General features: G+C 45.5%; 1 protein-coding gene and 1 long non-coding RNA gene across 3 annotated transcripts in view; one reads left to right on the top strand and one right to left on the bottom strand.

Moving 5' to 3' along the window:
• Window positions 1–4,120: 4,120 nt before the first annotated feature.
• On the bottom strand, window positions 4,121–24,972 carry LOC309867231. The gene is made up of 2 exons (XR_014313051.1): window positions 24,858–24,972; window positions 4,121–4,388 (listed from the first exon to the last, which is right to left on the bottom strand). It is a non-coding gene; the product is annotated as an uncharacterized lncRNA (long non-coding RNA).
• Window positions 24,973–25,017: 45 nt separating this feature from the next.
• The window catches only part of ADPGK (ADP dependent glucokinase), a 40,092-nt gene continuing 37,656 nt past the window's right edge, over window positions 25,018–27,453 (top strand). The window contains exon 1 of one of the 2 annotated variants that reach the window (XM_082735782.1): window positions 25,018–25,331. In XM_082735782.1, the coding sequence (XP_082591908.1) occupies window positions 25,105–25,331 (227 nt within the window). In that variant the 5' untranslated portion in view covers window positions 25,018–25,104. The remainder of the gene's footprint in view (window positions 25,332–27,453) is intronic. The other variant, XM_082735783.1, reaches the window with a different exon arrangement.

The following is a 27,453-nucleotide window of genomic DNA, read 5'->3' as shown; positions in this document are numbered from 1 at the left end:
AATTTCCTTTTGAAACAGCGCAAATGAAAAACAAAATCCTCTTAACCTACTGACAGGGTTCCTGGTGGAATAAAGCACTTTCTCTGAAACGACCCCCAAATTAGCAAAACCATAATTAGGATTACTAAATGAATAGATCGGAATTCCATAGAGAAAATATTTACTCAGGCAAAACCTCCTCAATTCAATAGCTCTTTCAATTAATTTTTTCTAAAGTTTTGGATTTCCACAGACTAATCTGCTGGTATTTAGAAGGATTTATAAACCACTTGCCAAGTAGTTAAAAAGTGTGAAAAAGTCTTTGCCAGGAAGCTCTTTGGGGACCTTTGCTAGGCAGAGAGGAGTGAGGTGTTCAAAAAGGCCTCCCTCCAACCTACAGGACGTGGCTCTCCCCACGGCTGGTTCATCCTGCATTGCAGTATGCCTTACAAAGGTTAGGCCAAGGATTGTCCGATGCCCTCGCCAAGTCCCAAAGTCATGGCTGACCCTGCAGGAGGGATGGAATAAGGGTGGGAGACGTCTTAGCTATGGAACTGAGGGTTCCACTGGAGGAAGCTAAGGAGTGATTGGAGCTTACAGGAATTACAGCATGGAAATGGGCTATGTTGCTTTGAATGTAATACTGAATCAAGCCTGAGCCACATGCAGCATGGAGGGTTATTGGATTTCTCTAAGATTTTGACTAGGCTATCTGGGAGAACCTTTGATGTGGAAGGAAATTAAGGCCCTACCCAGAGCCCTAACCCACTTACGAGCATCATCTCCTGCCTCTCTGGTCCTTTCTCCTCGCAATACACTCAGAACTATTCCCAACCACACAGGTCTCTTCCTCCTCTTCCAAACTCACCTTGTGCCCTTTCTGTGCCCTCACTTTAAATGCTGCTTTCCTTAAAGAAGGGAATGGTCAGTCTGGAGATCGCAGTGCAGAGGTACCCCGGACTCCATGGGGTCCCTGGTTCTCTCCCAGTGGGAGCCTCTGATCCACCCCTCCCCAACCTTAAGGCAACTCTGCAGTGTTCCTCTCTACCTCTCCAAAGAAAATCCACTGTGCAATGCATGAGAGGAAGAAAGACGTTTTGTTCTGAAGTTTCAAGGAGTACAGGGTCACAGGATGAGCACAGAGCAAACTTAACATCTCCACTCTCCCTGCAAGTTCCCACTCAGCCATAGACAACCCACCCTCCCCCCCACTCCCCCATGCTCCTCACCATAGCCCTTTCTCCCGACCCCTACCCCCCACCCCCTCTCCTGACCCTTCCCAGGAAGTTTCAGTCTCTGTTCCCATCACCCCCTATAGATTTCCCTCTCTTTCTGCAGAGCAATTAAACCCTTTCCTGCCTTGCTTCCAATTTTGCAGACTCTTTCCCATGACCCCTTTGACAGTCTTTGTGCTCCATCTTCTTTAGAAGGCAGCAGACAGTAGTAAATAACAAATAATATCTTCCCCGGGGCTGGAATGAGGGTAGGGAGGAATGATTTGGAGTCCTGGCTGATGGGGAGTGTCTGAATGTCTGATGTGCCAGCAGGGGACAGCAGTGAGCAAGAACCTGGAGTTGTTGGTAGGCTGACTTGCATCACTGGAAACTGGATTACCAGAAGGGAAACCCTCCGGAGGATTGGACTTCCTCCTATTCAAGATTGGTGGGAATTGAAGAGCCTTCATACATGGAGATATTTTGGCTCAGGAGCATTTTGTCTGCAGGATGCGCCAACTTGGATGTTGTCAGATATTTACATAGATATTTTACACTGAGTAAGATGCGCATCTGACAGATTGTATTTTCCGAAGATGGCCACAGCGATATCGCCCATCCCACATGTCCTTCTATGAAGTAACCCTACCACATCCCTATCAGTAGCTGGAGTTTATTTTCCACTTGTGTCTGAGTTTCCAATGTCTGTTTAAACCAACAGAGTATAGCAGAAGTGATTTCACTGTCTAGGTAGCTTCTACTTCCTGCCTCTTGGAGTGGTCACTCTTGGGAAGATCCCTTTCAGAATGCTGTTACTATATTGACTCTACTTATTTTCTCTATTGCTAATCCTGGAGAGACTGTCCCTCCCTGGGTTAGTGTATTTCTAGAGCCTCCCTCATGAGTGTGGCTTTCATATACAAACCAACCTATCCAGAGTCCGCACTTCCAACCATCCCCTTTATGAAATTCTCACACACCAAGCCTGTTCTAAGTCACCACAGGACCAAGTAATCAGGCAACCAAGGACCACCCCTGCCACCAGAAACCGAAATTATTCAAACTATCCATCCTAAATTTACTCACATATCTACATCTACCATGCCTCACCCGTTCCTTTTCACAAAAGCCCCAGTCAAGCCTCTGGGAATGCTCTCCTGCCCCTCCTCTCTGCCTCCCCACTGACCCTGGTGGCCTTCTTCATGTGGCCTCGCATGGAGCTGTGCCTCCTGTTTCTGGGGATCTAGAGTAGATATAAACATCTTCCTCTAAGACAGTCATTTCCATGTCTGCACATCTTACCATATCTGATTAACACAACTCCTGGATTCATTTTAGAATGGCCACCATTGCTATGAGAAGCCCAAGCCACATGGAGAAGCCACACGAAGGCGTGATAGTCAGTAATCCCTCCTGAGCTCCCTGGAAAAAGCCTGTATCAGCTGCCAATCCTATAGGCTCACCCCTGGGACATTCAGCACAGAAGACCAACCAACTTCTGATGGCAGCTCTGTGACAGACCCCCAGTGAGAAATGCTGAGCTGAGCCCAAGCAACCCACAGAACAGTGAACTGTATTTTAGATCACTCCGTTTTGAGGGTGGTTTGACACAAAGCTGCAGATAACCAGGACATGCGTGATGCTCTTTTCATGGGATAGGATCAGTTCCTGTAACATGAAGCTCCCATGAGTGACCGGAGCTCAGTGTCACTCAAAGCTTCAGTATCACCTGGAAGCTCATTACGAATGCAGAATTCAACCCCATGTCAAATTTATGAAGCCAGAGTCTGCATTTTAACAAGAGCCCCTGATGAATCAAATACACATTAAAGTTTAAGAAGCACTGTTGTGGCCATTATTGACTATACTTTGCCGAGCTCTCCTTAAATCCTTTAAATGGTTCTCTGTGCCCCTCTCCCACCTTCTGTCTAGGTGTTTTATTCCAAGATCTTGCGCGTGTGATCGTTAGACTATTGCCCTTGGGTTACTGCAGCTGCTTTGCCTGTACACGCAAAGAGTCAGAAACATCTGGGAGCTTATGCCCCTGGGATAACCCACACAGTACTGACTATATGGCATTATGAAAGCCCAGCTCTTTGCCTCAAGGCAGAACAAATTTTATTTTATTTATTTTTTTATTGGTTGGGGTGGGAAGGAGGGACAGAGGGAGAGGGAGAGAGAGAATTCCAAGCAGGCTGCAGAGTCTGACATGGGGCTCAATCTTACGACCATGAGATCATGAACCGAGCCAAAATCAAGCGTCAAACGCTTAACTAAGCTACCCAAGGCGCCCCACAAGATGGAACGAACTTTTTCTTTTTAATCTTTTTTTTTTAAGATTTATTTGCTTGTTTTAGAGAGAGAGAAAGTTGGGGGCAGAGAGAGAGGGAGAGAATCTCGAGCAGACTCTGTGCTGATCACAGAGCCCCCACATGGGCCTCGATCTCACAATGCTGACCTCATGACCTGAGCCAAAACCAAGAGTCAGATGCTTAACTGACTGCGCCACCGAAGTGCCCCAGTTGTAATTTTCTCCAGAGCTCTCCGGGATCAGTAAGAGAGTGGGACTTTGCCTAAAAAGTCATTCTTGATGCACTTCCTCCTCTTCCCTGTCCTTCTTCCCCTACTCTGTTCCCAATTTCTATTAAGGGCTCTTCCTTAATAAATCTTCTGCACGTGAACCCTCATCTTAGGGTCTGCAACAGGTACTTAAGACAGCATTGCCCTGTGACATCCTAGTCACCTAGATAGTAGACATTGGCTAACATACTAGGACAGGATTGGAGGAAGGGGAGGGAAAAGCAGGTGATGAGTATAGACAACTCTTTGAAGAGCTTTTTTATAGAGTGGAACTAAAAATGATGTTGTAACTGGAGAGAATGAAAGCTGTGTTAATTATATTACTCTGTAACCCATTACTCCAAAACTTAGCAGCTTAAAATGACATTTATTATCTTACACAGTTTCAGAGAGTCAGGAATTCCTCAAGGTGGTCCTGCTCAGAGTCTTTCATGTGGTTGCAGTCATGATGCCAACCAGGGCCACAGTCTCATCCGAAGGTTTGGTGAGGACCTGCTCCCAAACTCACTCATGTGGCTGCTGGCCAGAGGCTTCCATTCCTCTCCACTTGGGCCTCTCCAATGAGTGGCTCATGGCTTTGCTTCCCCCAGGGTGAGTGACAGGAAAGACAGGTATCTGTAAATGCATAGCATGAATTGGCAAGGGCACACTGTTAACAGCTGGTAAAAATCCTTAACTCTTGGGAGGATCGAGGAGCATAGGACTGTATGGGTGACAAAGACAGATTTCCATTTTATATACTTCTGAATTCCTTTTGTAATTTTAAAACATTAAAGGAGAAAGCTTAAATGAATCACCAGTACTGGGGCACCTGGGTGGCTCAGTTGGTTGAGCATCTGCCTTCTGCTTGGGTCATGATCCCAGGGTCCTGGGATCAAGCCCCACATCAGGCTCTCTGCTCAGCAGGGAGTCTGCTTCTCCCTCTTCCTCTGCTCCTCTCCCTGCTCATGCTCTCTTCTCAAATAGATCAATACAATCTTTTAAAAAAAATGAATCACCAGTAGCTTGCAATGAATAAAGCTACATCTGTTGCAAAAATATCTATAAGAGGAAGCGATGACATAAGGATAGAAAATTTGAAATGAGTCATTAAAATATGTAAATGATAAAAAAAAATGTGAATGATTTTAGAAGCACGTATCTATACTATGTAGGATTTCTGGAAGCATGCTGACCCCAGGTAGGTGGGAGTTCCTACCTCCACTAAGAAAGCCCAGAGCATTCCCCCTTCCATTTGCCCTGCCCAGTGTAGGGGGACCTCACCTCTGACCAGCTCCATGAGGCCTTCCTTCACCAGCTGCCTGTCTGGGACCTATTGGCTTTCTGGTCTGATCTTAATAAACACCTCAAATTCAGACATCTCCTGCTTCCTACAATATGCATGACCATTTGCCCTGGATGCAGAGTCTTGAAGACTCCAGCAGAGACAACTGAAACAATTCAGCCCCAGGCTCCAGCATCAACCCCTAAGAGGAAGTTTGTCTTAAACCCGGAATGGGTTTAAGATGGCAGCATCTGCAGAAGTAGCCTCATCCTCTCCGTTCAAGGGGCAGATGAGCCTGACTTCCTCTCCCTACAGTCTCTGGAGCGGAGCACCAGGTGCAGGAGAGGTCCTGGCTGTTTCAAAGACAACGTCACACTCTCAGTGCAACACTTGCACTGAGACTCAGAAGCCCCCACTCCAGGCATGTCTTTCAAGGTCCATCATCATAAACCAGTGACTCGGGGAGAAGCAGGGGCTGCAGAGGCTTGTGGAGATGGAGAAAGCTTGGGGACCTGCACCTGTGTGAAGACAGCGAGAGAACAGAGGACCTAACATGAAACTGGAAGAAGACAATGGGATAGGATTCAGACTCATGGTTCCTGGTACCACCCCGAGAGGCAAGAGAGTCCCTACCCCAGCTTCTGGGACTTTGAGCAGCACCACAAGAAGTGTGGTCTGTGGACCAGCGCCAGTCCACAAATGGTCTGTTACTGGGTCTTGATGAGTTACACAAGAAACAGAGAGGAACTTTTTCTCTTTCTGTCTTTAAAACGTGAGCCTTGGATTTTATATGGATTTTTTTTCAATTTCATTTTTCTAGTGATTTATTTTTATTAGATTTGTACAATCTGATCCGTATTGGATGGGAAAATTGAACACCCATCCTGCGCTGCAGGAAGTTTGCGAAGCCCTGCCTTCGAAGCTCCCACAATACCATGAATATTCCAAAACTAAGGAGCCCGTGGGAGCTGTTGCCGAGCCCTGGGCAGAGGACATCCTGCAGCCTAGACAACAGCTCAGTGACCACACCATCTGGGCCCTAGCGCAAAGCCACTCCGTGCCTTCCGCTCCCCACGCGGTCAACACAAAAAGCGACTGTGTCTGCATGTCACAAAGGTTTCTGGGTTGTGCATCTGCCAACGTTGGAGACAGACACTGCTTCAGAGTAAGAGGAAGATTTGAGTGGCAGAAGCACTTAAGAAAGAAAAAAGACAAATTAATTAACTTGTCAAATCCTTTTTCCCAGATAGCATGAATGGAAAGGTTTCTTACAGAGTAAAGTAGCACTTCCCAGGAGAGTACATGTCCATTTTCATGCTTCCCTGTGCTCCAGTTCATGGTCCAGGGGGTACCCACGAATTAGTGCGGTATTGACAAGTGCGCGTGGTGGCTGTGGAACATTTTGCCCTACCAACACTTTACCTCTGTAACCTGAATATACATAACCACAGATGTCCTACGTGTGGCTAATGCTTCACATCCTAGCATGGCTCACGATATCACTTTAAGAGATGGTGACATTTACAGTAGAAGGGGGGGAAATTCATATTGTGAAATTAAAATATTTTGTAAGGTTCAGGGCAGTCATGATAAATTCATCTTCTATAACTCCACTGAAGTATTTGAACAGAATATGTACAACTCATGATTCATTTCCAAATTTAAATATTGCATTTAAGATTTTTTGTGACAAAGCCACTTCTTTCTGAAACTTTCTCTAAATTGAAATTAATTTTTTAAAGTGTCTAAGAGTTATGACTCAAAAAAGATAGTCTAGCTTGGCACAAATTTGCCATAGAACATAAATGGTACAAAACTCTTGATTATAACAATTAATTTTGCAATAAAGAAGGCAAGAAAAATTAAGTTACTAAAAAGATACATAATAATTTATGAATTATGTATATTTTTTTGAATTACATATATTTTTATTACTTATCTACACATCAGCAGCCAATCAACAGAATAGCCAACTATGTGCAAAAACAATTAAACTCCATCTTCTTTACTGCCTTGCCTACTTTTATTCATATAAAAATTTTTAATCTTTAAATTTGTTTTTAATCTTTTTTTAAGGCAGGAGGATAAAATATTTTTAGCTAATAGTTCATTGACTTGGTTTATAATTTTAAATATTTACATACATACTATGTGGGCTTTAATTTAGGGTAGAGGCCTGTTTAGAGCTGCCTTCCTAAGCAAGGCCAAGGCTGCCCAACAGCCCACTGGATCTTAGTGAGTGTTTTACAGTAGGCCCCACGGCCACTATAGAGCCCAGCGCAGGGCTTGAACTCACAACCCTGAGATCAAAACCTGAGCTGAGGGATGCCTGGGTGGCTCAGTTGGTTGGGCAGCTGCCTTCGGCTCAGGTCATGATCCCAGCGTGCTGGGATCGAGTCCCACATCAGGCTCCTTGCTCCACAGGGAGCCTGCTTCTCCCTCTGACTCTGCCTTGCACTCTGTCTGCCTGTGCTTGCTCTCTCTCTCTCTCTGATAAATAAATAAATAAAATCTTTAAAAAAAAAAAAAAAACCTGAGCTGAGATCAAGAGTCAGGTGCTCTACTGACTGAGCCACCCAGGTGTTCCCACTACACATTTTAATTCACGTAAGACAGAGAGTTACACATTTTAATACGTAAGACAGAGAGTTAAGGGGCACCTGGGTGGCTCAGTTGTGAAGCATCTACCTTAGGCTCAGGTCATGGTCCCGGGGTCCTGGGATCGAGCCCAGCATCGGGCTCCCTGCTCAGCAGGAAATCTGCTTTTCCCTCTCCCACTCCCTCTGCTGTGTTTCCTCTCTCACTGTGTCCCTCTCTCCATCAAATAAATAAATAAAATCTTTTTTTTAAGATTTTATTTATTTATTTGACACACAGAGGAAGATCACAAGTAGGCAGAGAGGCAGGAAGAGAGAGAGAGAGAGGGAAGCAGGCTCCCTGCTGAGCAGAGAGCCCGATGCGGGGCTCGATCCCAGGACCCTGAGATCATGACCTGAGATGAAAGCAGAGGCTTTAACCCACTGAGCCACCCAGGCGCCCCATAAATAAAATCTTTTTAAAAAAGAAAAAAGACAGAGAGCTACAGGTGGATGGAGATATGACTTGACCGCACACCTCAGAAGGAACACATGGTTTTGAGAAAGAATTGTTTGCCATTGATCCCTTCATTTAGTAGGAATTTTTGCCTGGCTTTGGCTTTAAAAAGCCCCTGTAGGTGTGACTGACCTTAAATATCTACAACAGTGACTCCCATGGTCCTCCCTTGTCGGGGTCCCTTCTTCGATTCTGGTGGCCCCGCCAAGAGGAGCTGTAGGAATGCCTCTGTCCCAGATGATCTCTCCTCCAAATCCTGCTTTAGAATCCATGCTGTTAGCTACCCTCACGAGTCACAGGGCTTCTAATCATCCACAACTGCCTGCCTGTCCTGTGCTCCAGATGGAGACCTCTTGTGGACTGGAAAGATTGCAGTTTACCCCAGGCCTCTGGACTGTGAGCCCTAAGGGAGAGCACCAGCTTCTATACCACTTCCGGGCTGAGAAACATTTGCTTGTTTCTGGGCTGTATGTGTGTGTGTGTCTGTCTGCACACCCACACATCATGCGTACCCCTCTATGATCAATGTTGCAATAAACACCCTTGCACACAGGCCTTTGGGTAGATGCCTTTATTTCTCTGGAATAGATTCCCAGGAGTGGGATTGCTAGGTCAAAGGGCATATGTATTTTTAATTTTAATGGATTTTTTCAGATTGATTTCCAAAATGGCTGTAATAATTTACATCTCCACCAGCAATGATTTAGAGCACACTTCTCCCCCCTAACATAAAATAGATGTAGAAGCTCTTTTTAATTTTGCCAGCCTGGAGGGTGCAAACTAGTATCTTATTACTACTTTAATTTATACGCCACTGAATTCTAAGAAATTTGAACATCTTTCTATATAGTTGGATATTTTTCTTCTCTGGATTGCCTGTTTGTATCATTTTCTCTATTTCTCTATTGGGTTGTTTATCTGATCAACTGATAGCTCTTTGCATATTACAGCTTCTAATCTTTGTTTATCATTTTCATTATGAAAAAATTTTTCCAAGTCTATTGCTTGTTTTTTGACATTGCTTGCAGTATCTTTTGCCATAAAGATGTTTTAAACACACACACACACACACACACACACACACACACATATGCAAAAACATCTTACTTTTTGATTGCCTAGACTTCCAATCTTGGTTAAGAAGGTCTTCTAATCTCTACTTTATATGAAACCTCCTTGCCAAAATTTTTGTCAAAGTATAACATATTTATGAAACAGTGCACATATCTTTACGGATCCGTGATTTTTCACAAGGTGATCACACTCATGTAGCCGAGACCCAGATCAAGAAACATAACATCTCCAGCACCCTAGAAGTTCTTTCATGCTCCTTCCACTTATGACACCCCCTAAAAGTTAGCCTCTATCCTGACTTCTAACATCACAGGCTGATGTTTAAACTTTATTCCAATGAATCATCCCTATGTGCTCTTGTGTGTCTAACTTCTTTAATGCACATGATGCTTGCAAGAGTCATTCACGTACTTCATTCTTTCTCATTGCTGTGCAGTATCTTCTTTATGTAAGTGTTCCAAACATTAATACTTTTCTACTTCTTTGACTATTTTTAAAATTTGTTTTATTATTGATGGGCATTTGGGTTTTGTTTTCAATTTGGAGCTACTACAAATAGTGCTGGTACAAACATTCTTATACATATTTTTTAAAGATTTTATTTATTTATTTATTTGACAGAGAGAGGGATACAGCAAGAGAGGGAACACAAGCAGGGGGAGTGGGAGAGGGAGAAGCAGACTTCCCACTGAGCAGGGAGCCGGGCACAGGGCTCGATCCCAGGACCCTGGGATCATGACCTGAGCTGAAAGCAGATGTTTAATTGATGTAACCACCCAGGCGCCCCTCTGGTACCTATTTTTGGTGAATTTGTGTCTGCATTTCTGTTGTATATTTACCCAAGGGCTTAATTGTGGGGTCACGGGGTATGTGTATGCTCAGCTTTTATAGAGACTGACAGTTTTCCAAAGTGGTTGTACCAATTACACCCTGGTCAGCAACGCAAGAGACACTGCTCTATATCTACCCAGTACGTGGTCATATCTGACTTTTTCACTAGCCATTCTGGGAGGTGTGTGCTAGTACTGCATCCCGATTTGCTGTGCCAGATTTTTAATATTTTACTTCTTATATTATAAGCCCTTAATCCACCTGGAATTTTATTTTTGTAAGGATAAGGTAGGAGTCCACTCTCTCTCTATTCCAGACAAATAGCCAGATACACCAGATATAATAATATATCTTTTGCCCTGATGTGTCATGAGGTATGAGTCGTCATCTACCGGTTCAAGCCCCATATTGGGTGTAGAGATTACTTAAAAATGCAATCTTTAACAAAAAGAAAAAGTGTACAGCAGTGAGTGGCACATGAGGATAGCCATTCTCACAAGGGTACAGAGACACCAGGCAGTGACTGAGTGGGCATAGCCAAGGAAGAAGGACCCTCTCTGATTCTGATGTTTGGGGATGTTCTTTGAGATCCTCAATCTGGAGGGTCACTCTTCAGGGAGTGTTGACTGACATACTTACTAAGATCCATTATCACATGTATTATTTCATTTCATCCATACAGTGAGTTCACAAGGTGGGCACTGTTAACCCCGGTTTATAGGTGAAGGCAAGAGGCTCAGAGAAATCAAGTGACTGGCCCTCGACCCCACAGGTAGTGAGTTACAGAGCTCAGTTTGGAGCCCATACCTGTCTCCCTCCTGCATTCCTGCTCTTTCTTCCAGATACACTGCTGGCATTGCTGGTGGACAGTGAATTAAGTTTCCAGCCACTTTCCAAACAACAGAGCGTGTTACCAAGCAGATTTAGAACCATGACTCCAGCCCCTGCCTACAGACCCAGCTGGTGGCTATTTTCTCTCCGCCCCCCACCCATAACAATGAGTGGTTGATTTCTTTTTTTTTTTTTTTTTAAGATTTTATTTATTTATTTGACAGAGAGAGAGAGGTCACAAGTAAGCAGAGAGGCAGGCAGAGAGAGGGAGAAGCAGGCTCCCCACTGAGCAGAGAGCCTGATGTGGGGCTCGATTCCAGGACCCCGAGATCACGACCTGAGCCGAAGGCAGAGGCTTTAACCCACTGAGCCACCCAGGCGCCCCAAGTGGTTGATTTCTTGAGAAACTGAGTCACTGTTCCAAGCCGCTGAAAGGCTTGTTGAGTCAGACTGGGGTGGCTGCTTTGGGCCCACAGGCAAGTTTATGGTTCTGAGGAGAGACAGGAGTAGTGCCCCAGCAGAAGCAGAGTAGGGCAGGAGAGACTGAGAACATGAGGCTACCATTGTCCTCAGTCCCTTTCTTATTCATGGTACCAGGTCACAGAAGGTCCAGCCACTCTTTTTTCCCAATGGGGAGAGATCTCTGGGTCCTACACTGATGCCCTGGTAACCTGTGCTCTTGGGAGGTCTCTGCTCCCCACAGCCAAGGAGAGGTGGACACTCACTGGCACGAACACACTGACACTCAAACACATATCAAAAACATACCACATATCAAACACTGTGGCACACACATGGGCAGACAAGCTCCACACCGCCACGAGCAGGGCCAAATGCCCACTTCCAGAGACTCTGCCTCCTGGAGTGAGGTCCTAGGAAATCAGTCTAGCTCAAGGGTTTTTCAAATTATGTCAAGTTACACCAGATGAGTTATTCTGCAGAAATGATGAAGTAATTTCTCACCAAGGGGAAGATTATTTGTAAAGATTTATTTATTTTATTTTCCTTGAGACAGAGAGAGAGAGAGAGAGAGCACTCAAGCACAAGGGGAAAAAGGGCAGGACTGAAGGAGAGGGAGAATCCTTGACCAGACTCCCTGCCTGCCTGTTGACAGAGCAGGACGTCAGGGCTGGATCTCACGACTCCCACCCCGCCCAAGATCAGGACTTGAGAAGAAATCAAGAGTCAAAAGCCTAACCTACTATGCCAACCAAGTGCCCCTCACCAAAGAGAAGATTTTCAACTGCTAGAGATAATTGTAGAAAAGTACACTACTAATCTAGAAGATGCCATCTCCCTCTATGAGAGTCAAAATTTTTCAAATCTACAAGTTTGATGATACCCACTGTTGGTGGGGATGTGAAGATATGCCATTTGGCAGGTGAAAAAAATAAATGACAAAATAAATGACAACTTCTGGGGAAGGTAACTTGGCAATAGATGTCAAAATGTTCAACTGCACCTGCCATAACCTCAGCAATTCCACTCCTAAAATTTTATTGATAGATAAATACAGATACATCACCACTCAAAAATACTGGTTAAGGGAGTTTATTGCAGCTTTTGTTTATAATACCATAAAACTAGAAACTAAAAAATATCCATTAATAGAGAACTAGCCAAGTAAGTTGAGAGGATCCATATCCTGGAATACTATTTACCATTTAAAATGATAAGGTAGAACTCTGAAGGAGTTAAAAAATTAAAAAATCTTTTTTTTTAAGATTTTATTTGGGGCACCTGGGTGGCTCAGTGAGTTGAGCTTCTGCCTTCGGCTCAGGTCATGATCTCATCAGGCTCTCTGCTGGGCGGGGAGCCTGCTCCTGCCCTCCCTTTGCCTGCCTCTCTGTCTACTTGTGATCTCTCTCCCTCTGTCAAATAAATAAATAAAATCTTCAAAAAAATTTTTTTTTAATTTTTTTAATCTTTTTTTTTTTTTTAAGAATTTATTTATTTATTTGACAGAGGGAGAGAGATCACAAGTAGGCAGAGCAACAGGCAGAGAGAAGAGGGGAAGCAGGCTCCCTGCCCAGCAGAGAGCCCAATGCCGGGCTCAATCCCAAGACCCTGAGATCATGACCTGGGACAAAGGCAGAGGCTCAACCCACTGAGCCAACCAGGCGCCCCTCTATACTTTTAATTGAAAAAAAAAAATGAAGTACAGAAGAACAAATTGTTTTTATCCTGTTTGCATTTTAAAACCTGTATGTTTGTACATGCGTAGAGGGTATCTCCTGGAGTATACAAAAATCTATTACAGTAGGTACCTCTGGAACCGAAAGGGGAGAGGGAGAAGGAAGACTAAATTTTTTTTTTTTTTTTTTTTTTTTTTTTTTTTTTTAAGAGAGAAGGGGAAGCGTGAGAGGGAGAGAGAGAATCCCAAGCAAGCAGTCTCCACGCACAGCCTGGAGCCAGAGGCAGAGCTCAATCCCACCACCCTGAGATCATGACCCGAGCTAAAATCAAGAATAGCAGCCTCTGGCACCTGGGTGGCTCAGTGGGTTAAGCTGCTGCCTTCGGCTCAGGTCATGATCTCAGGGTCCTGAGATCGATTCCCGCATCGGGCTCTCTGCTTAGCAGGGAGCTTGCTTCCTCCTCTCTCTCTCTGCCTGCCTCTCTGCCTACTTGTGATGTCTCTCTGTCAAATAAGTAAAAAACAAAAAGTCTTTAAAAAAAAAATTCTTAAAGAATTGTAGCCTCGGGACGCCTGGGTGGCTCAGTTGGTTGGACGACTGCCTTCGGCTCAGGTCATGATCCCCGAGTCCCGGGATCGAGTCCCGCATCGGGCTCCCAGCTCCATGGGGAGTCTGCTTCTCCCTCTGACCTTCTCCTCGCTCATGCTCTCTCTCACTGTCTCTCTCTCAAATAAATAAATAAAATCTTTAAAAAAAAAAAAGAATTGTAGCCTCACCTGACAGAGCCAACCATGTGCCCCTAATTTTTTATTTAGTAACCTGTACTACTTGACATTTGTACAATGAGCATGTATTAATTGTATAATAAATTATTTTAACAGAAATTTAAAATATATGTGTACATATGTATATTTATATATTAGGATTTCCTGCAAGATTTCACTTAGAAAAAGAGTTCCACTACTAAAACCTTTCAAAAAGCTTTATGTAACCCAACCCTATTGTACAAATTGCCAGGAAAAAGTGTGAGAGGCTTTTGAAATAGGAAGAAAAGTGCCCTTGGACATTGGGCTAGTGTATTCTGGGGTATCAATTCATGGTAGTCTCCACCTCTCATTGTCTTTGATTCTGTGAATTGTAGAAAACTGAAAATAGACAAATGATTTGGGTTCATAGCAATGCAAATAAGTTTTGTCTGGTGGAGGTGCAACTGATGCCCCTCCCCACCATGGAAGAAGCCAATTTTGCATCAATTAACAGATTCATTTCATTATTCCTGATTGATGGGTATGTGTATCTGGCCTTTATATTGTCCTTTGAACTGATTTTTCGCTTATTACTCCTTCATTAAGGAGTTAAAAATCTGACACATATTCACTTTATATTTTTTTTTTAAGATTTTATTTATTTATTTGACAGAGAGAAATCACAAGTAGATGGAGAGGCAGGCAGAGAGAGAGAGAGGGAAGCAGGCTCTCCGCTGAGCAGAGAGCCCGATGCGGGACTCGATCCCAGGACCCTGAGATCATGACCTGAGCCGAAGGCAGCGGCTTAACCCACTGAGCCACCCAGGCGCCCCTCACTTTATATTTTTATGAGATATTTTCCCCTTAAACAATTATCTTCTAACAAAGCGGCAGTGGGGACCAGTTGAGGAAGTGATTTGCCCAAGGTTAGGTGGCCTGTGGTTGCCCATGTAGTACTAATCCACCGTGCTGAGATTTCTGGGCTATTTTACCTATATCACCAAGCAACAAGGACTAGAATCCTTTCCATTTCGACTTGAACACTTACTCCATATAGATATCTAGTTAATTTAGACAATGCTTTCTCACAAATACATGTACAGCTGTACAGGCACAAACACCCCGCCGACAGGCTGCACAAACTCCCACACAAATGCAGGAACATTCCCCCCACCCCCCACCCACCCCCACCCCCGGCCCCGACACACACACACACACACACACCCCGAATGGGACACAGGCTAAAGGGTTGGGGATGCAGCATGACCCCTTCCTGCGGACCCTTGACTGCGCCCTACGGGGAGAAGCGGTGCCCCCCCCAACTTCTGACCACCCGCGGGAGGGAGGGGTTTTCGGGGGCAGCGATACTGGGCTCGAGTCCCGGTAAGGAGGCCAAGCCCCCACCCTCCGAGACAGCCCAAAGCAGGAAGTGGGCCGCACACTCTCGGAACCAGAAGCCACCCTGAGCCCTGGGGGAGTCCGGTAAGTCTTCCCGGAGGCGGCGGCCTCCCCGCGGAGGTTTGAAAACCCTGGAGCAAACACTTTGGAGCCCAGGAACTGCCCGGCGGCCGCTGGACTGAGCAGGGAGGGAAAGAGCCACGCCTGCTAACGCGGACCTGCAAAGCTGCTAGCGTTTTGACTGCGCGGGAAAACAAACCTAGAAATCTCCCGAGATGAAGACCCTGTCCCGGCCAGCGAGCCCCCGGCAGCGGGGCTCCAGCCCCTCCCCTTTGTCCTCCTCGCGTCTTTGGCTCGGCGGCCCCGCCCCCCGCTGTGCGGCTAGGCCGGTGGGCTCGCGGCGCCCCCTGCGGGCCCGCGCGGGCCAGGCTCTCCGGTCCTCCGTCCCCAGCAGGCACCGCCGCGCTCCCGCAGGCGGGGCTCTGTTTTGTGCACCCCCGAAGGCCCCGCATCCACATATCTCCATCACCAAGGGAATCCATCACCATTCCGCAGATAAGGAATCCAAGGTTCAACGACAGATGCAGTGCCGCGCAGGGAAAGAGGTGGTGACTCTCTCCACGGGCCCACCCTCACCCGTGCTCCTCTCTCTTCGCCGGGGTACCCCTTTCTTTGCCCTAGAGGGCCTAGGTGGGGCCACAGAGTCAATTGCTTGCTGTGCACCCTAGGCGCCTTCTCTCCCGGATTCCTCCGAGCCAGAGCAGTCATCTGGAGCATCCTCCCTAAGCAGGCTGGCTGGGGGGTGCCGACCGGAGTGCGAGTGGCCTGGGGTTACTGGCGGGACACCTGACATCCGGCGTGCCCTTGGCTGTAGCCTCTCCACTTGTGTGACTCTCTCCTAAGGAGACGGTAAAGAAAGGTCAAAGATTTTTCGGTGAGAATGGTGTTCATCCCTAATTGTTTGTAATAGTCAAAATTTGTCTGGGGCGCCTGGGTGGCTCAGTGGTTGGGCCGCTGCCTTCGGCTCAGGTCATGATCTCAGGGACCTGGGATCGAGCCCCACATCAGGCTCTCTGCTCAGCAGGGAGTCTGCTTCCTCCTGCCTCTCTGCCTGCTTGTGATCTCTCTCTGTCAAATAAATAAATAAAATCTTAAAAAAAAAAAAAAGAAATTTGTCAGCAGTTTCTCTACCTGCGGGTTGGATAAGTAGTAGTCTAAGCGGCCATGAAAAATCATGTTGGACAAAAATTTTTGGTGATATATCCAAATATTCATTATATTGTTTTTTTGGAAGTTACCATACAACATATACAATAATAAAATAACGTTTCTGTGAAGAACTGCCTATGTGTGCACATTTTTTTAAAAAGTCTGCAGGGGCACCTGGGTGGCTCAGTCCATTAAGCCTCTGCATTCTGCTCAGGTCATGATCTCAGGGTCTTGGGATCGAGCCCCCTCCTTCCCACTCTCAGGCTCCCTGCTCAGTGGGGAGCCTGCCTCTCCCCCTCTCTCTTCTGTTCCCCCTGCTTGTACTCTCCCTTTCTCAAATAAATAAATAAATTTTTAAAGTCTGCAAAGATGTACATCAAAAAATTAACATTGATGAGTGGGATCAAGGGTGCTTTTTAAAGTACTGGTATCTTTGTGTATTTTCTAAAAGATACATACACACTGAACATGTCTTGTTTTTATGTGCGTTTTTTAAGCAGAAAAGGCCCAGGGTTTACTTATCCACCCCAGGAAGAAGAAAGCAGCCTAAAAAGTTGGATCCAGAAAGTAAGAAAGGGGATTTATTGGGACATTTCTTTTTCCTGACCCCACAGGAAATATGGTCACTAAGAGCTGCTTCTGAAGAATATGACAGTGATGATACATTTTTCAAAGTGTTGAGTATAACACAGTTTGCAACATGACCCAACTGATAGATCATACATTTGGCCACAGATCAGAAGTCCTAGAAGAAAAATTGCTACTGGGTACTGACTCAAATTGTAGTGGATAAAGTAACTGAAGGATGTGCCAGATCTTTGTTCCAGAAAGTTCTCAGACTTAAGTAAATGATGTGGTTCCTTTCTTGTACTAGCTCCATGCATATTGACTGGAGCACATGGAGCAATGTCTGAAATCCACAGCCCCGTCAAAGAGGTGGGGGGTTTATCTACTCCAACCAGGGTCTGAGCTCTGGGCTGTGCATGGCAAGCTTGACTCAGTTGTGACTGGGAGCAGTGATGACAAAGTAGGCTGTCAGAAAGCAACAAGTCCTCCAGATTCTCCCAGGCAAGGAGACAACACTGAAAACTACGTTAGGCTTTTTCCTTTCAAAACTTGGCAAATCAGAATTTGCTGAAAAGTAAGCAGTGCTATCTGGCTTTAATTTCATTTCTCAAGAAAATCCAGCTGACTCTCATCATGATTTTGTAAGCTTGTTATCTTTTTGGAAATTAACTTTTGAATGTAACCTTCACTAAAAATATGTAGATTGGGGGTATAAAAGTAAAATCTATCTCTTCTTATCTTTTTCCAGTGAAGTACTATCCACTTTTTATTTTAAAACTTGCTCTCTATTGTTCTAAACAGTAAATAGTGCCAAAAACTTAAAAAAAAAATGCATTATAGTGTCAACATTGGGACTGACTCGTTTCAAGAAATCTGTTTGCAATAAATGGTAATGAACTGTAATGCCTCTTTTTAAAAAAGATTTGGAAATAAATGCCAGATTAATTCATTTAAAGAAAAAACCCATAAGCATGAATGGGGTTGGAGGAAATTAATTGTCTGCTCTTTCTGGGATGTAGGGGAGCCCACAGTGGGCTTTGCAGTCCCTACCACTGCTGCTGAGGCCAGTGACCCCAAGGGCTGACCACTTGAGATATCAGTTGTTCCTGGCCTGGGCACTATGATCCGAGTCTATGGTATAAAGAAAGGTCTGAGTCTCCTGGTATAAAGAAGGGCTCCTGCCATAGAAGGACATAGATGCAACCAGCTTCATACTGCCTGCTTCCTGTCTCGGAATTTTTTAAAGAGGGAATAGCATGTTCATAAATCAGAGATTCAAACCTCAGTGCCCAATATCCCCACCACCACTACCACAAACTGTGTGGTTTGGGGCAACTCACTTTATCTTTACCAACCCCGTTTCTCATCTGTAAAATAGCGAGAACCATAACCATATTATGCACTAGCTGGAAGATATATTATTTTATTATTCAACAGCTATTTACTGATGCCGGGTACCATTCTAGTCACTAACTAGGACAGACAAGGTCTCTATTTCCACGTCATTCATATTCTCATAAGATGAGATCACAATAAACAAATAAATTAATACACAAATGAGAAAATCTGCTGTTAATAAATTCTAGACAGAAAAATAAGATGAGATTATATTGTTTGGTCAGGGAAGCTCTCTGAGCAGACTGTATTTGAGCAGAGGTATTAGTGACGGGAAGCAGTCAGGCATGCAAAGATCATGAAGAAGAAACTGGGTAAAGGGTACAGGGAAACTCTGCACTATTTTTGCAACTTCCTGTGAATATATAACTATTTCAAAATTTTTTTTAAAAAAGTTTAAAGCAAGTATTCTTACACACTACAGCCATGAATATCGAAACAGCTATGCTGAGTGAATGAAACCAGATCAAAAAGAGGACATACTGTATGATTTCATTTATATAAAATTCTGGGAAGTGTAAACTGATCTATAGTGACAGAGATCCGATTACTGACTGCCTGGGTACAGAGTAGGGAAGGGGGATGTTTGGGAAGGAAGGATTACAAAGAGACACGAGGAGTCTTTTGGGGATGATGGGTATGTTTATTATCTTGATTGTAGTGATGGTTTCAAGATGTATACATAGGGTAAACTTATCTAATCACACTCTCTAAATATTGTGCAGTTACTATATGTCAATTTTTACCTCAGTAATGGGATTAAGAAATTTCTGGGGGCGCCTGGGTGGCTCAGTGGGTTAAAGCCTCTGCCTTCGGGTCAGGTCATGATCCCAGGGTCCTGGGATCAAGCCCCGCATCAGGCTCTCTGCTCAGCAGGGAGCTTGCTTCCTCCTCTCCCTTTGCCTGCCTCTTTGCCTACTTGTGATCTCCGTCTGTCAAATAAATAAATAAAATCTTTAAAAAAAAAAAAAAAAGAAATTTCTGTGCCTAAAATAAATAATGCTAAAGATATGCAAAGCCTCTACACTGACATTGAATATTTTATTGCAAGACATTTAGGTAGATCTAAATAAATGAAGAGATCTACCATGGTCTTAGATTGGACAACTCACTATTGTAAAGATGGCAATCCTCCGCGAACTGAAACTGACCAGAATCCTAACTGGTTTGTTTTGGTATGTCAATTTAAAAATGTATATGGGAATGAAAAAGGGCCAAGGATAGCCAAGATGCTCTTGAAAAATAGGGTATAAGAATCTACATCATCAGAAATCAAGATAGTGAGTGTTACTATGAGGATACATAGACCAATGAAATAATAAAGAGCCCTAAAACATAGATCCACACATATATGGACACTAGATATAGGACAGTGGTGGAAATGCAAATCATTGAGATCTAGCCAGTGAAATACACCAGGTTAAGTAGGTACCTATAAGGCTTCTTACCATAATACACAAAAATCAGTTCCAAGGTCTATTAAACCCCTAACCATGAAATGCAAAATAATACAGCTCTGAGAAGGGAATATAGAATATCTTCATGACCTTTAAAAAAAAGAAAAACAACAACAAAAAATATGGATGATAAATGAAAAGGAAACAATAAAAAGGAACATACTATTAATAGCATTAAAATTATGAACATTAGGGGTCCCTGCATGGCCCAGTTGGTTCAGTGTCTGCCTTCAGCTCAGATCATGATCCCAGGGTCCTGAGATCTAGCCTCTCATCAGGCTCCCTGCTCAACAAAGAGCCCGCTTCTCCCTCTGCCCCTCTCTCTGCTCATGCTTGTTCTCTCTCTCTCTCTCCCTCTCAAATAGATAAGTAAAATCTTAAAAAAAAATAAAATTAGGAACTTTATTCACTAAAGATATTATAAGGAGAATTAAAAGACAATTGGAGGGGTAGAAGGTATTTGCAACTAAGAAAAACTTCATCATGATTATAATATAATAAGATATACGACACATCCTACAGAATGACAAAGCTTTTTTTAAGGGGGGGAGGGGCAGAGGGAGAGAGAGAATCTTAAGCAGGCTCCAAACCCTGACATCAGAACCTGAGTCAAAATCAAGAGTCAGAGCCACCCAGGTGCCCCAATAATGGCAAAGCTTTAAGAAACTTTTGGTGTGTATGATTTGGAATACCACTCTGGAAAGATGTCTGATATTATCTAGTAAAGTTGAGGACAGGGGTTTCATATGACCCAGGAATTTCACTCTTGGTTTCCACCCTGAAAAGGCTTATATACATGTGCATTAGCATTGTAAACAGCAATATTATACAGAACAGTAAAAACCTGGGAAAATTCAAATGTTCTACTTACTATACACTGAGCAAATAAATTCTAGTATTTTTTTCCCAATGGAATATTATAGAGATGCGAGCAGCTGAAAATAGAAAAGGTCGCTGCACAGTCATCTATGTAAAGATGCTTGCCCTCTTTATAGTGAGAAAATGCCAGACCAGCAGGGCTGAGATGAAAATTAAAGAGAGTTCTTAGAAACCAACAATGGCCATGGCAGGGAGTATTTTTGTCATGTGTCAACTTGCACTAGACACTGTGCTAGGCTCTTTTAGGACATGTCTACTTCTCACAACCATTTGGTATAGTAGGAATTGTTTTGCGGGTAAGGAAACTGAAGGACAGAAAGGTTAGATGACTTGCCTGAGATATGCAGATACCGGGGTGGCAGAAGTGGAGATTTAAAACCAGCCATCAACCCCCACATTCTTTCCATTGGAGTAGAAGGCATTGATTGCCTTCCAACAACTATCCACCAGCTCTCCTTTCTTCCAGAACCATGATTTTATCATGGCATGCCTGCTCCTCTATGCTGTCACCCTACAGATGAGAGAGCAAAAGATGGAACAAGCCTGGGCCCCTGGCCACTCTACAGCAGACCAGCCATGCCGCACCAGGTGAACATCTATTGCTTCCTTTTATTTTTAACTTTGTCTTTGGAAAACAACTCTGGGGCTAAGTGGTTCTAGAATTGTTAGGATTCTTGTTGCAAGAAGGAAATACACTTAGAAGGTCAACTTTTCATTGCCTTCCAAATGTACACTGGAACTATGACAGAACCCAAATCAGATGGCTGGAACTCGCTGCAAGACCCACAGCAGAGATGGCTGACACAGTGCAGAGGAGCACCAAGCTGGAGGGCCCCTGAGCAGGGAAGGCCTCCAGCAGCCAGTAGGAGAGCTTTGCTCCAAGAGCGGAGACAACCAAGGCAGCACTGTGGGACAAGCCCATGCCTCACCCTGCCCCCTTACTCATTTTCCCCATGAAGTTCATAGGCAGGCCCCTGCCACACAGACGCCCAGACAGCTCTGCCCCTCCCACTTTCCCACGCTCAGCACTTCCTCCTCGCCCAAAACAGTTAATCCTAAAGTGGAAATCCACAGCTACCACACCGTCATATCCTCCAAAGTTCTCTGCCCCACTGTGTGCTCAGCAAGCCATCCTCCTAGCTCTTCTAGTGCACTCCCGATGGCAGGTGAGGGAGGAGGATGTCTGATTGCCCAGAGCCATGGCTGCAGACATAAAACTTTCTCTTTTTGGATGCTAGGATCCTTTATTCCTTTTCTTTTGTCTCCTGGCGGGGGTGGTGGGATTTCCATCCCAGGATCCTCAGATCAAAATCCAAGAGTCAGAGAGTTGGAGCCTTAACTGAATGAGCCACCCAAGCGCCCCTCTTTAGAGTTTCCTATGACCTTCAAAACTGTGCACCGATTCTGGCCTTTGGGTGTGGCCTTGCTGTGCTGTGTCCCAGGCATCAGCAAAGGCCTTGACACAGTGTGGACTTTGGAGAGCAGCTTAGATGAAACCCCAGAGGCCTGAAACTGTGGAAAAAATGGGTTAGCCCAGCTTACCCTAAGGATTATTTGGTACCCCTTTAGTTTCTGTTCCAATGTGGGAACAAACTTGCTCCTTAAAACCCTTCAGATCACAGGAGTGGTGTTGACTTGTGCTTATGTCAAAGCCAAAGCCTCAGGCTAATTTGGGAACTGATAGGTCTCTGCTAATTCCTTACATAAACACAGGATTTGCATCTTGGCCTTCCAGGTCAGGGTCTTAGATAGACATCTGGAGCCTCCATTTGCCTCTGAATTTTCTGGAACCAAATTGCTTTTTTCTCTCATTTCAAGGTCCTAGGAAAGAGAACCAACAGCAAAGGCCAGGTCTGGAAGCAATTTGAGTGGGAGAAGGTGTGTCTTAAGGCCTGCCCAGATCTTTTCACTTTGTTCAGCCTAGGGAATGGAGCCATGGCTGCCCACTCATGGCTCTTGTATTAAGTGCCCCCAGAAACCTGACTTCTAGAAAAAGTTAGCTTGTAACACATTCCAGACTCCCTGAACAGATAATGATCAGAAATTACTATTTTTCAGAGGAAGTATTTCAAGAGTGTTTGTAGTATGCAAAGAGCTGACTGCTTGCTTGCCCCTGAGCCCCTGATGAGGAGTTAGAAGAAATTAAGACCCCTGGGATTGTGTATGTGACCAGAAGTCACATCAGATTCTGCCACAACTGGCAAGTGTGGCTGATACTCTTCCTACAGCCCCCCTGTTGTTCTTGGTTGGAATTGAGATCCAGACTCTGGGCCCTATGTCCACCCCTGCCACCACCCACAGCACAAAGCTACACTGAGCCACCAACCAGCGTGCGCCCCAGAGCAGCCTCGATAATGAGCAGATGGGCCCCTGCTTGCTGCTGAAGTGCCAGCACCCACTTCAGACTTTCACATGAGAAATAAACTTTCATTTTGTTCCAGCTGCTGTTGTCTTGTCTCTGTGGCTACATCAAAAGTTCTAATATCGTATATTTTAAAGGTGCTAAGAGAGTAGATCTTAAATATTCTCATCACAAGAAAATAATTCGTCATTCTGTGAGGTAGTGATGCTAACTAAACTTACTGTGGTAATCGTGGTTCAATGTATACATATATCACATCACCATGTTGGACACCTTCAACTTTACAGTGTTATAACTAATGTGCTAATTGATAGTCAATGATGTCTTAATAAAACTGAGGGAGTGGCAGGGGGGAGTTCTGGCCAACTGCGAAAGAAGCAGAAGAATTAGGTTCAAAGAAACTGCTGCCAGTTCAGCAGTTATCTCTGGAGCCAGAAAAGAAGTGTCCAGGCAGCTTTCTCCCCACATCGCTCTGATGTGGAGCATTCCCCTTTTCTCTAGTTTTGTCTGCCTCCATGGACCTCCCAGAGTCCTGCTTCCTGAGCTCCTCCAAAACTTCACCTTGGGAATATATTTAACGAACTCTATCTGACCATCAAGCCTATGTGTCCTTGTGGGTCCAGGAAAAACAAAAAAACAGAAAGCGAACGAACAAACAAAAAAACAAAACAAAACAAAAAAACTAGCTACAGACTCCTGACTCGTGGTCCAAATTCTCAGTAAAGAAAAGTGGTCTCTTGAGTTTTGTGCATTGGCAGTATGGTAGCCAATGAGGTTTATCCAAGGAACAATTATTGCTTATTAAGAAATGTTCTCTGGCAACAGTGGATTGATTCCCTGCTTTTGGGTTAGGTGCTGGTATAGTCCTCTCTGGGATGGTAAGGAAACATGTCCACTCAGGGCCATGAGAGAGAAATCAGTTTCTCTAGGAACTGATTTGACAGGTCTACCTGAGGAGAGAGAAGGGGAAGGCAAGACAGTTTCAAGGCTCCACATAAATCTCATTGGCTCCTTGGCTTCCTTCCTTTACGTGGCAGCCCAGAGCTCTTCCTGCATGAACATCTTTGAACAGACAGCTATCATCAGGTAGGCGGGGTGGGTGAGCTAGGGGAAGGTAGAGGACCAGGATGGGGAAGTGTGTGACGTGGGGCGGGGTGGGGGTGGAGGGGCGAACCCAATTGCCCAAGATCAAAGCTAGGGAAATAAAGTTTCATTGCCAAGTCCAAAGGTCAGGGGCAGTGGAAAATCGGACACAAAGCCAAGGTCAGGAGACAGCAGAACCAGGAAAAAAAAAAAAAAAAAAATGAACAGGGCAGGGAAGAAGCCTAGGCGATACATGGTGGCTGCTGAGAAGGAGCTGGCAACAAGCCCAGCTTCACTTCTCATAATGTACACTCATACATAGAAGTGTCACAATGAGGAAGACGGAGCCTGCCTGGGCTGAAGCCCTATCGCCGCGGAAAAGAGGAGAAACCAGTGTTTCTTAACCCAAGTCCATAATCTCCGTAACTAACACAAGATTGTGTGCATTTGTGCGTTTTTCTGATATTGCTAAAGGGAACAGCGCCCCCAAGAGGGTTATTTGAAGGCCTGATTCCGGTCGTCCCGCGAGAGGGGTCACTGCGGGATCTCCCGTCTTGGCAGAGGCCTCGAAGGGCTGAAAGCCTCGGATGCCCTCGAAAGGGGCGGAATCCCTCCCTCCTCGCCTGCAGCGCGGGTGCCGTCTGAGCTAATTCCCCCAGGGAGAAAGAGGAAGAGTTAAGCCAGCGATAGAGGATGGACACACTCGCGGACGGACGAATTAAAAGAGGGGGGACACTGGTGCCCCTCCGAACAAACGCACCCTCGCCCCTCTGGTGGGGTCCGGCTGGAGTCCCGATCCGCGTTCCGGCCTCTCGGCCGTGCAACCGCGCCCCCCAGCGCCAGCCCCGGGCACCCGGGGAGCGGCGCGGAGCCCCGCCCCCAGCCCGCCCCTCGGGGGCCGTGGCGCGCCTGCGTGACGTGGCGCGTGTCTACGGCGGCGCACGCCGAGACGGAAGAGGCGCGGGCTGGGAAAGGAGCGAGCCGGCGGCTGCGGCGCCTCTGTCCCCATGGCGCTGTGGCGCGGCTCTGCGTATGCCGGCTTCCTGGCGCTGGCGGTGGGCTGTGTCCTCCTGCTGGAGCCGCAGCTGCCCGGCTCGGCGCTTCGCTCGCTGTGGAGCTCGCTACAGCTGGCGCCCGCGCCTCCGGGACCCGGCTCCCCTGAGGGCCGCTTGGCGGCCGCCTGGGACGCGCTCATCGTACGGCCGGCCCGGCGCTGGCGCCGCGTGGCCGTGGGGTGAGTGCCTGCGGGGCCTGCGTCTTTGGGTCTTTCCAGGAAGTGCGGGTGCTTCGGGCCTCCGAGGGCCGCCTTGGAGGAGTTCGGGCGGCTGGGGAACTGGGAGGTAGAACCGCGCGGAAATAGGGTTTCCCAGACGTTTCCGGGAAGGCTTCTCGGCGCTGGTGTCCACGCTGCCTCCTTGGTGAAGCGTCGGATGTCTGGGACCAGCCCTGTTCGTCACTGCTGCAGGGACTCATCAGACTGCTTTTTCCTCTTGTCTGGTCTCTGCGCCCCTCTGTCATCTCGGTAGGATCTAATAGCCTCTGCAAATCCCGCGCAGCCGGACACCCTCCTGTGCTAGTCTCCTTCAATCCTGTTACAGATCTTTTGGCCACTGCCTTTTTGCGGTCACACTTCGAAGACGCTCGCCCTCTTCTGAACGTCTTGAGTGGTGTGGTTCACTACCTTTAGCTACCGACTTTATCTCCCTTGTTTCTCCTTCTTTTAATACCGTAGTCTGGGAGACCGTCGCTATTGAAACTGCTCTCTCAAAGCTTACTGGTGATTTGTTGATTTTCCAATTCAGCTGCCCTTTTTTAGTCTTCGTTGTCAGCCCCGTGCAGTCTTCCACGCGCTGAACATGCCTTTCTCCTTGAAACTCTTTTCTTCCCTTGACTTCAGTGACATTGCATATTTAATGTTCTCCCAACTCACAGGGCCTCCTTTCTTTGTATTCCTCATTGTTCCCTTCACACTAACTTTAAACCTTGTCTTAATTCGATTTAAATATCTTGCCATCACCTCAGAAGCATGATACAAAAGCAGACCTTCTATGAAGTACTCTGCTAGTTTTTGTGAGTGCTTGAGGCAAGGGTAGAGCAAAGTTATCCTGAAGATTAAACAAAATAATTGTGTAATCTTGCATAGTGTCTTCTGTAAAGAGCACACAAATGTTAGTATTTTTTTAATATTTATTTTGAGTCATCTCTGCACTCATTGTGGGGCTCATACTTAACCCTGCGATCAAGAGTTGCATGCTTCATGTCCTGAGCTAACCCGGTACCCCATAGGACTCTTTTTTTTTTTTTTTTTTTTAAACCAGCATATAGTTTCTTCAGATAGTATTTCCTTTTATCTCTTCTCTCAATTTCAGGCGCTTTCACCTACTTCCTTATGAGTTTCTTTTAGGTTTTGTTTGCTTGGTTTTTTGTTTTTAAAGATTTTATTTATTTTGTGAGAAAGTGCACAGGTGCAAGTCGGGGGGTGGGGTCAGGTAGAGGTAGAGAATCTCAAGCAGACTCCATGCTGAGTGCAGAGCCCAGCATGGGGCTCCATCTCATGACCCTGAGGTCATGACCTGATCTGAAATCAAGAGTCAGATGCTTAATGAACTGAGCCATCCAGGTGTTCCTTCTTATCAGTTTCTTAAGTGTCCTCCCTGGCTTTATGGACATTCAGCAAGTATCAGCAATTATATGGTATGTGTCAAGTCTTTGCTAGGCTCTGAGGATGTAAAAATGGGTGAAGACAAAGTATCCACCTCATTTGTTGAAGACAGATATATTCATTATTAGTGTTTAGCCTGACATGACAGAATACCACAGACTGGGTGACTTAAATAACAGGAATTTTCTTGTGGTTCTAGAGGCTGATAGTCTCAGAATGAGATCCTGACTAGCAGATGGCCTTCTTCCCACCACTTAAACTGTATGGACTTTCCTCTGTGCATGCATACTCCTGGTGTCTCTTCTTGTTATATGGAGATTAGTCTTCTTGGATTATGGCCTCATTGAACCTTAATTATCTCTTTAAATAGTATTTATCTCCAAAAACATTCACATGTGTGGTTAGGGCTTAAACATATGAATTGATGGGGGACAGGGGTACACAGTGCTGTCGATGACAATTTGAAAAGTGCTTTCAGGATTCATGGTTTAAAAAAAAAAAGTCGGGAGTGCCTGGGTGGCTCAGGGGGTTAAGCCTCTCTGCCTTCGGCTCAGGTCATGATCTCAGAGTCCTGGGATCAAGCCCTGCACCGGGCTCTCTGCTCAGCGGGGAGCCTACTTCCCCGCTCTCTCTGCCTGGCTCTCTGCCTACTTGTGATCTCTCTCTCTCTGTCAAATAAATAAATAAAATATTA

This window comes from Mustela nivalis (assembly GCF_964662115.1).
Source record: "Mustela nivalis genome assembly, chromosome: 6".
NCBI lineage: Eukaryota > Metazoa > Chordata > Mammalia > Carnivora > Mustelidae > Mustela > Mustela nivalis.
This window is presented reverse-complemented; position numbering and strand designations above follow the sequence as displayed.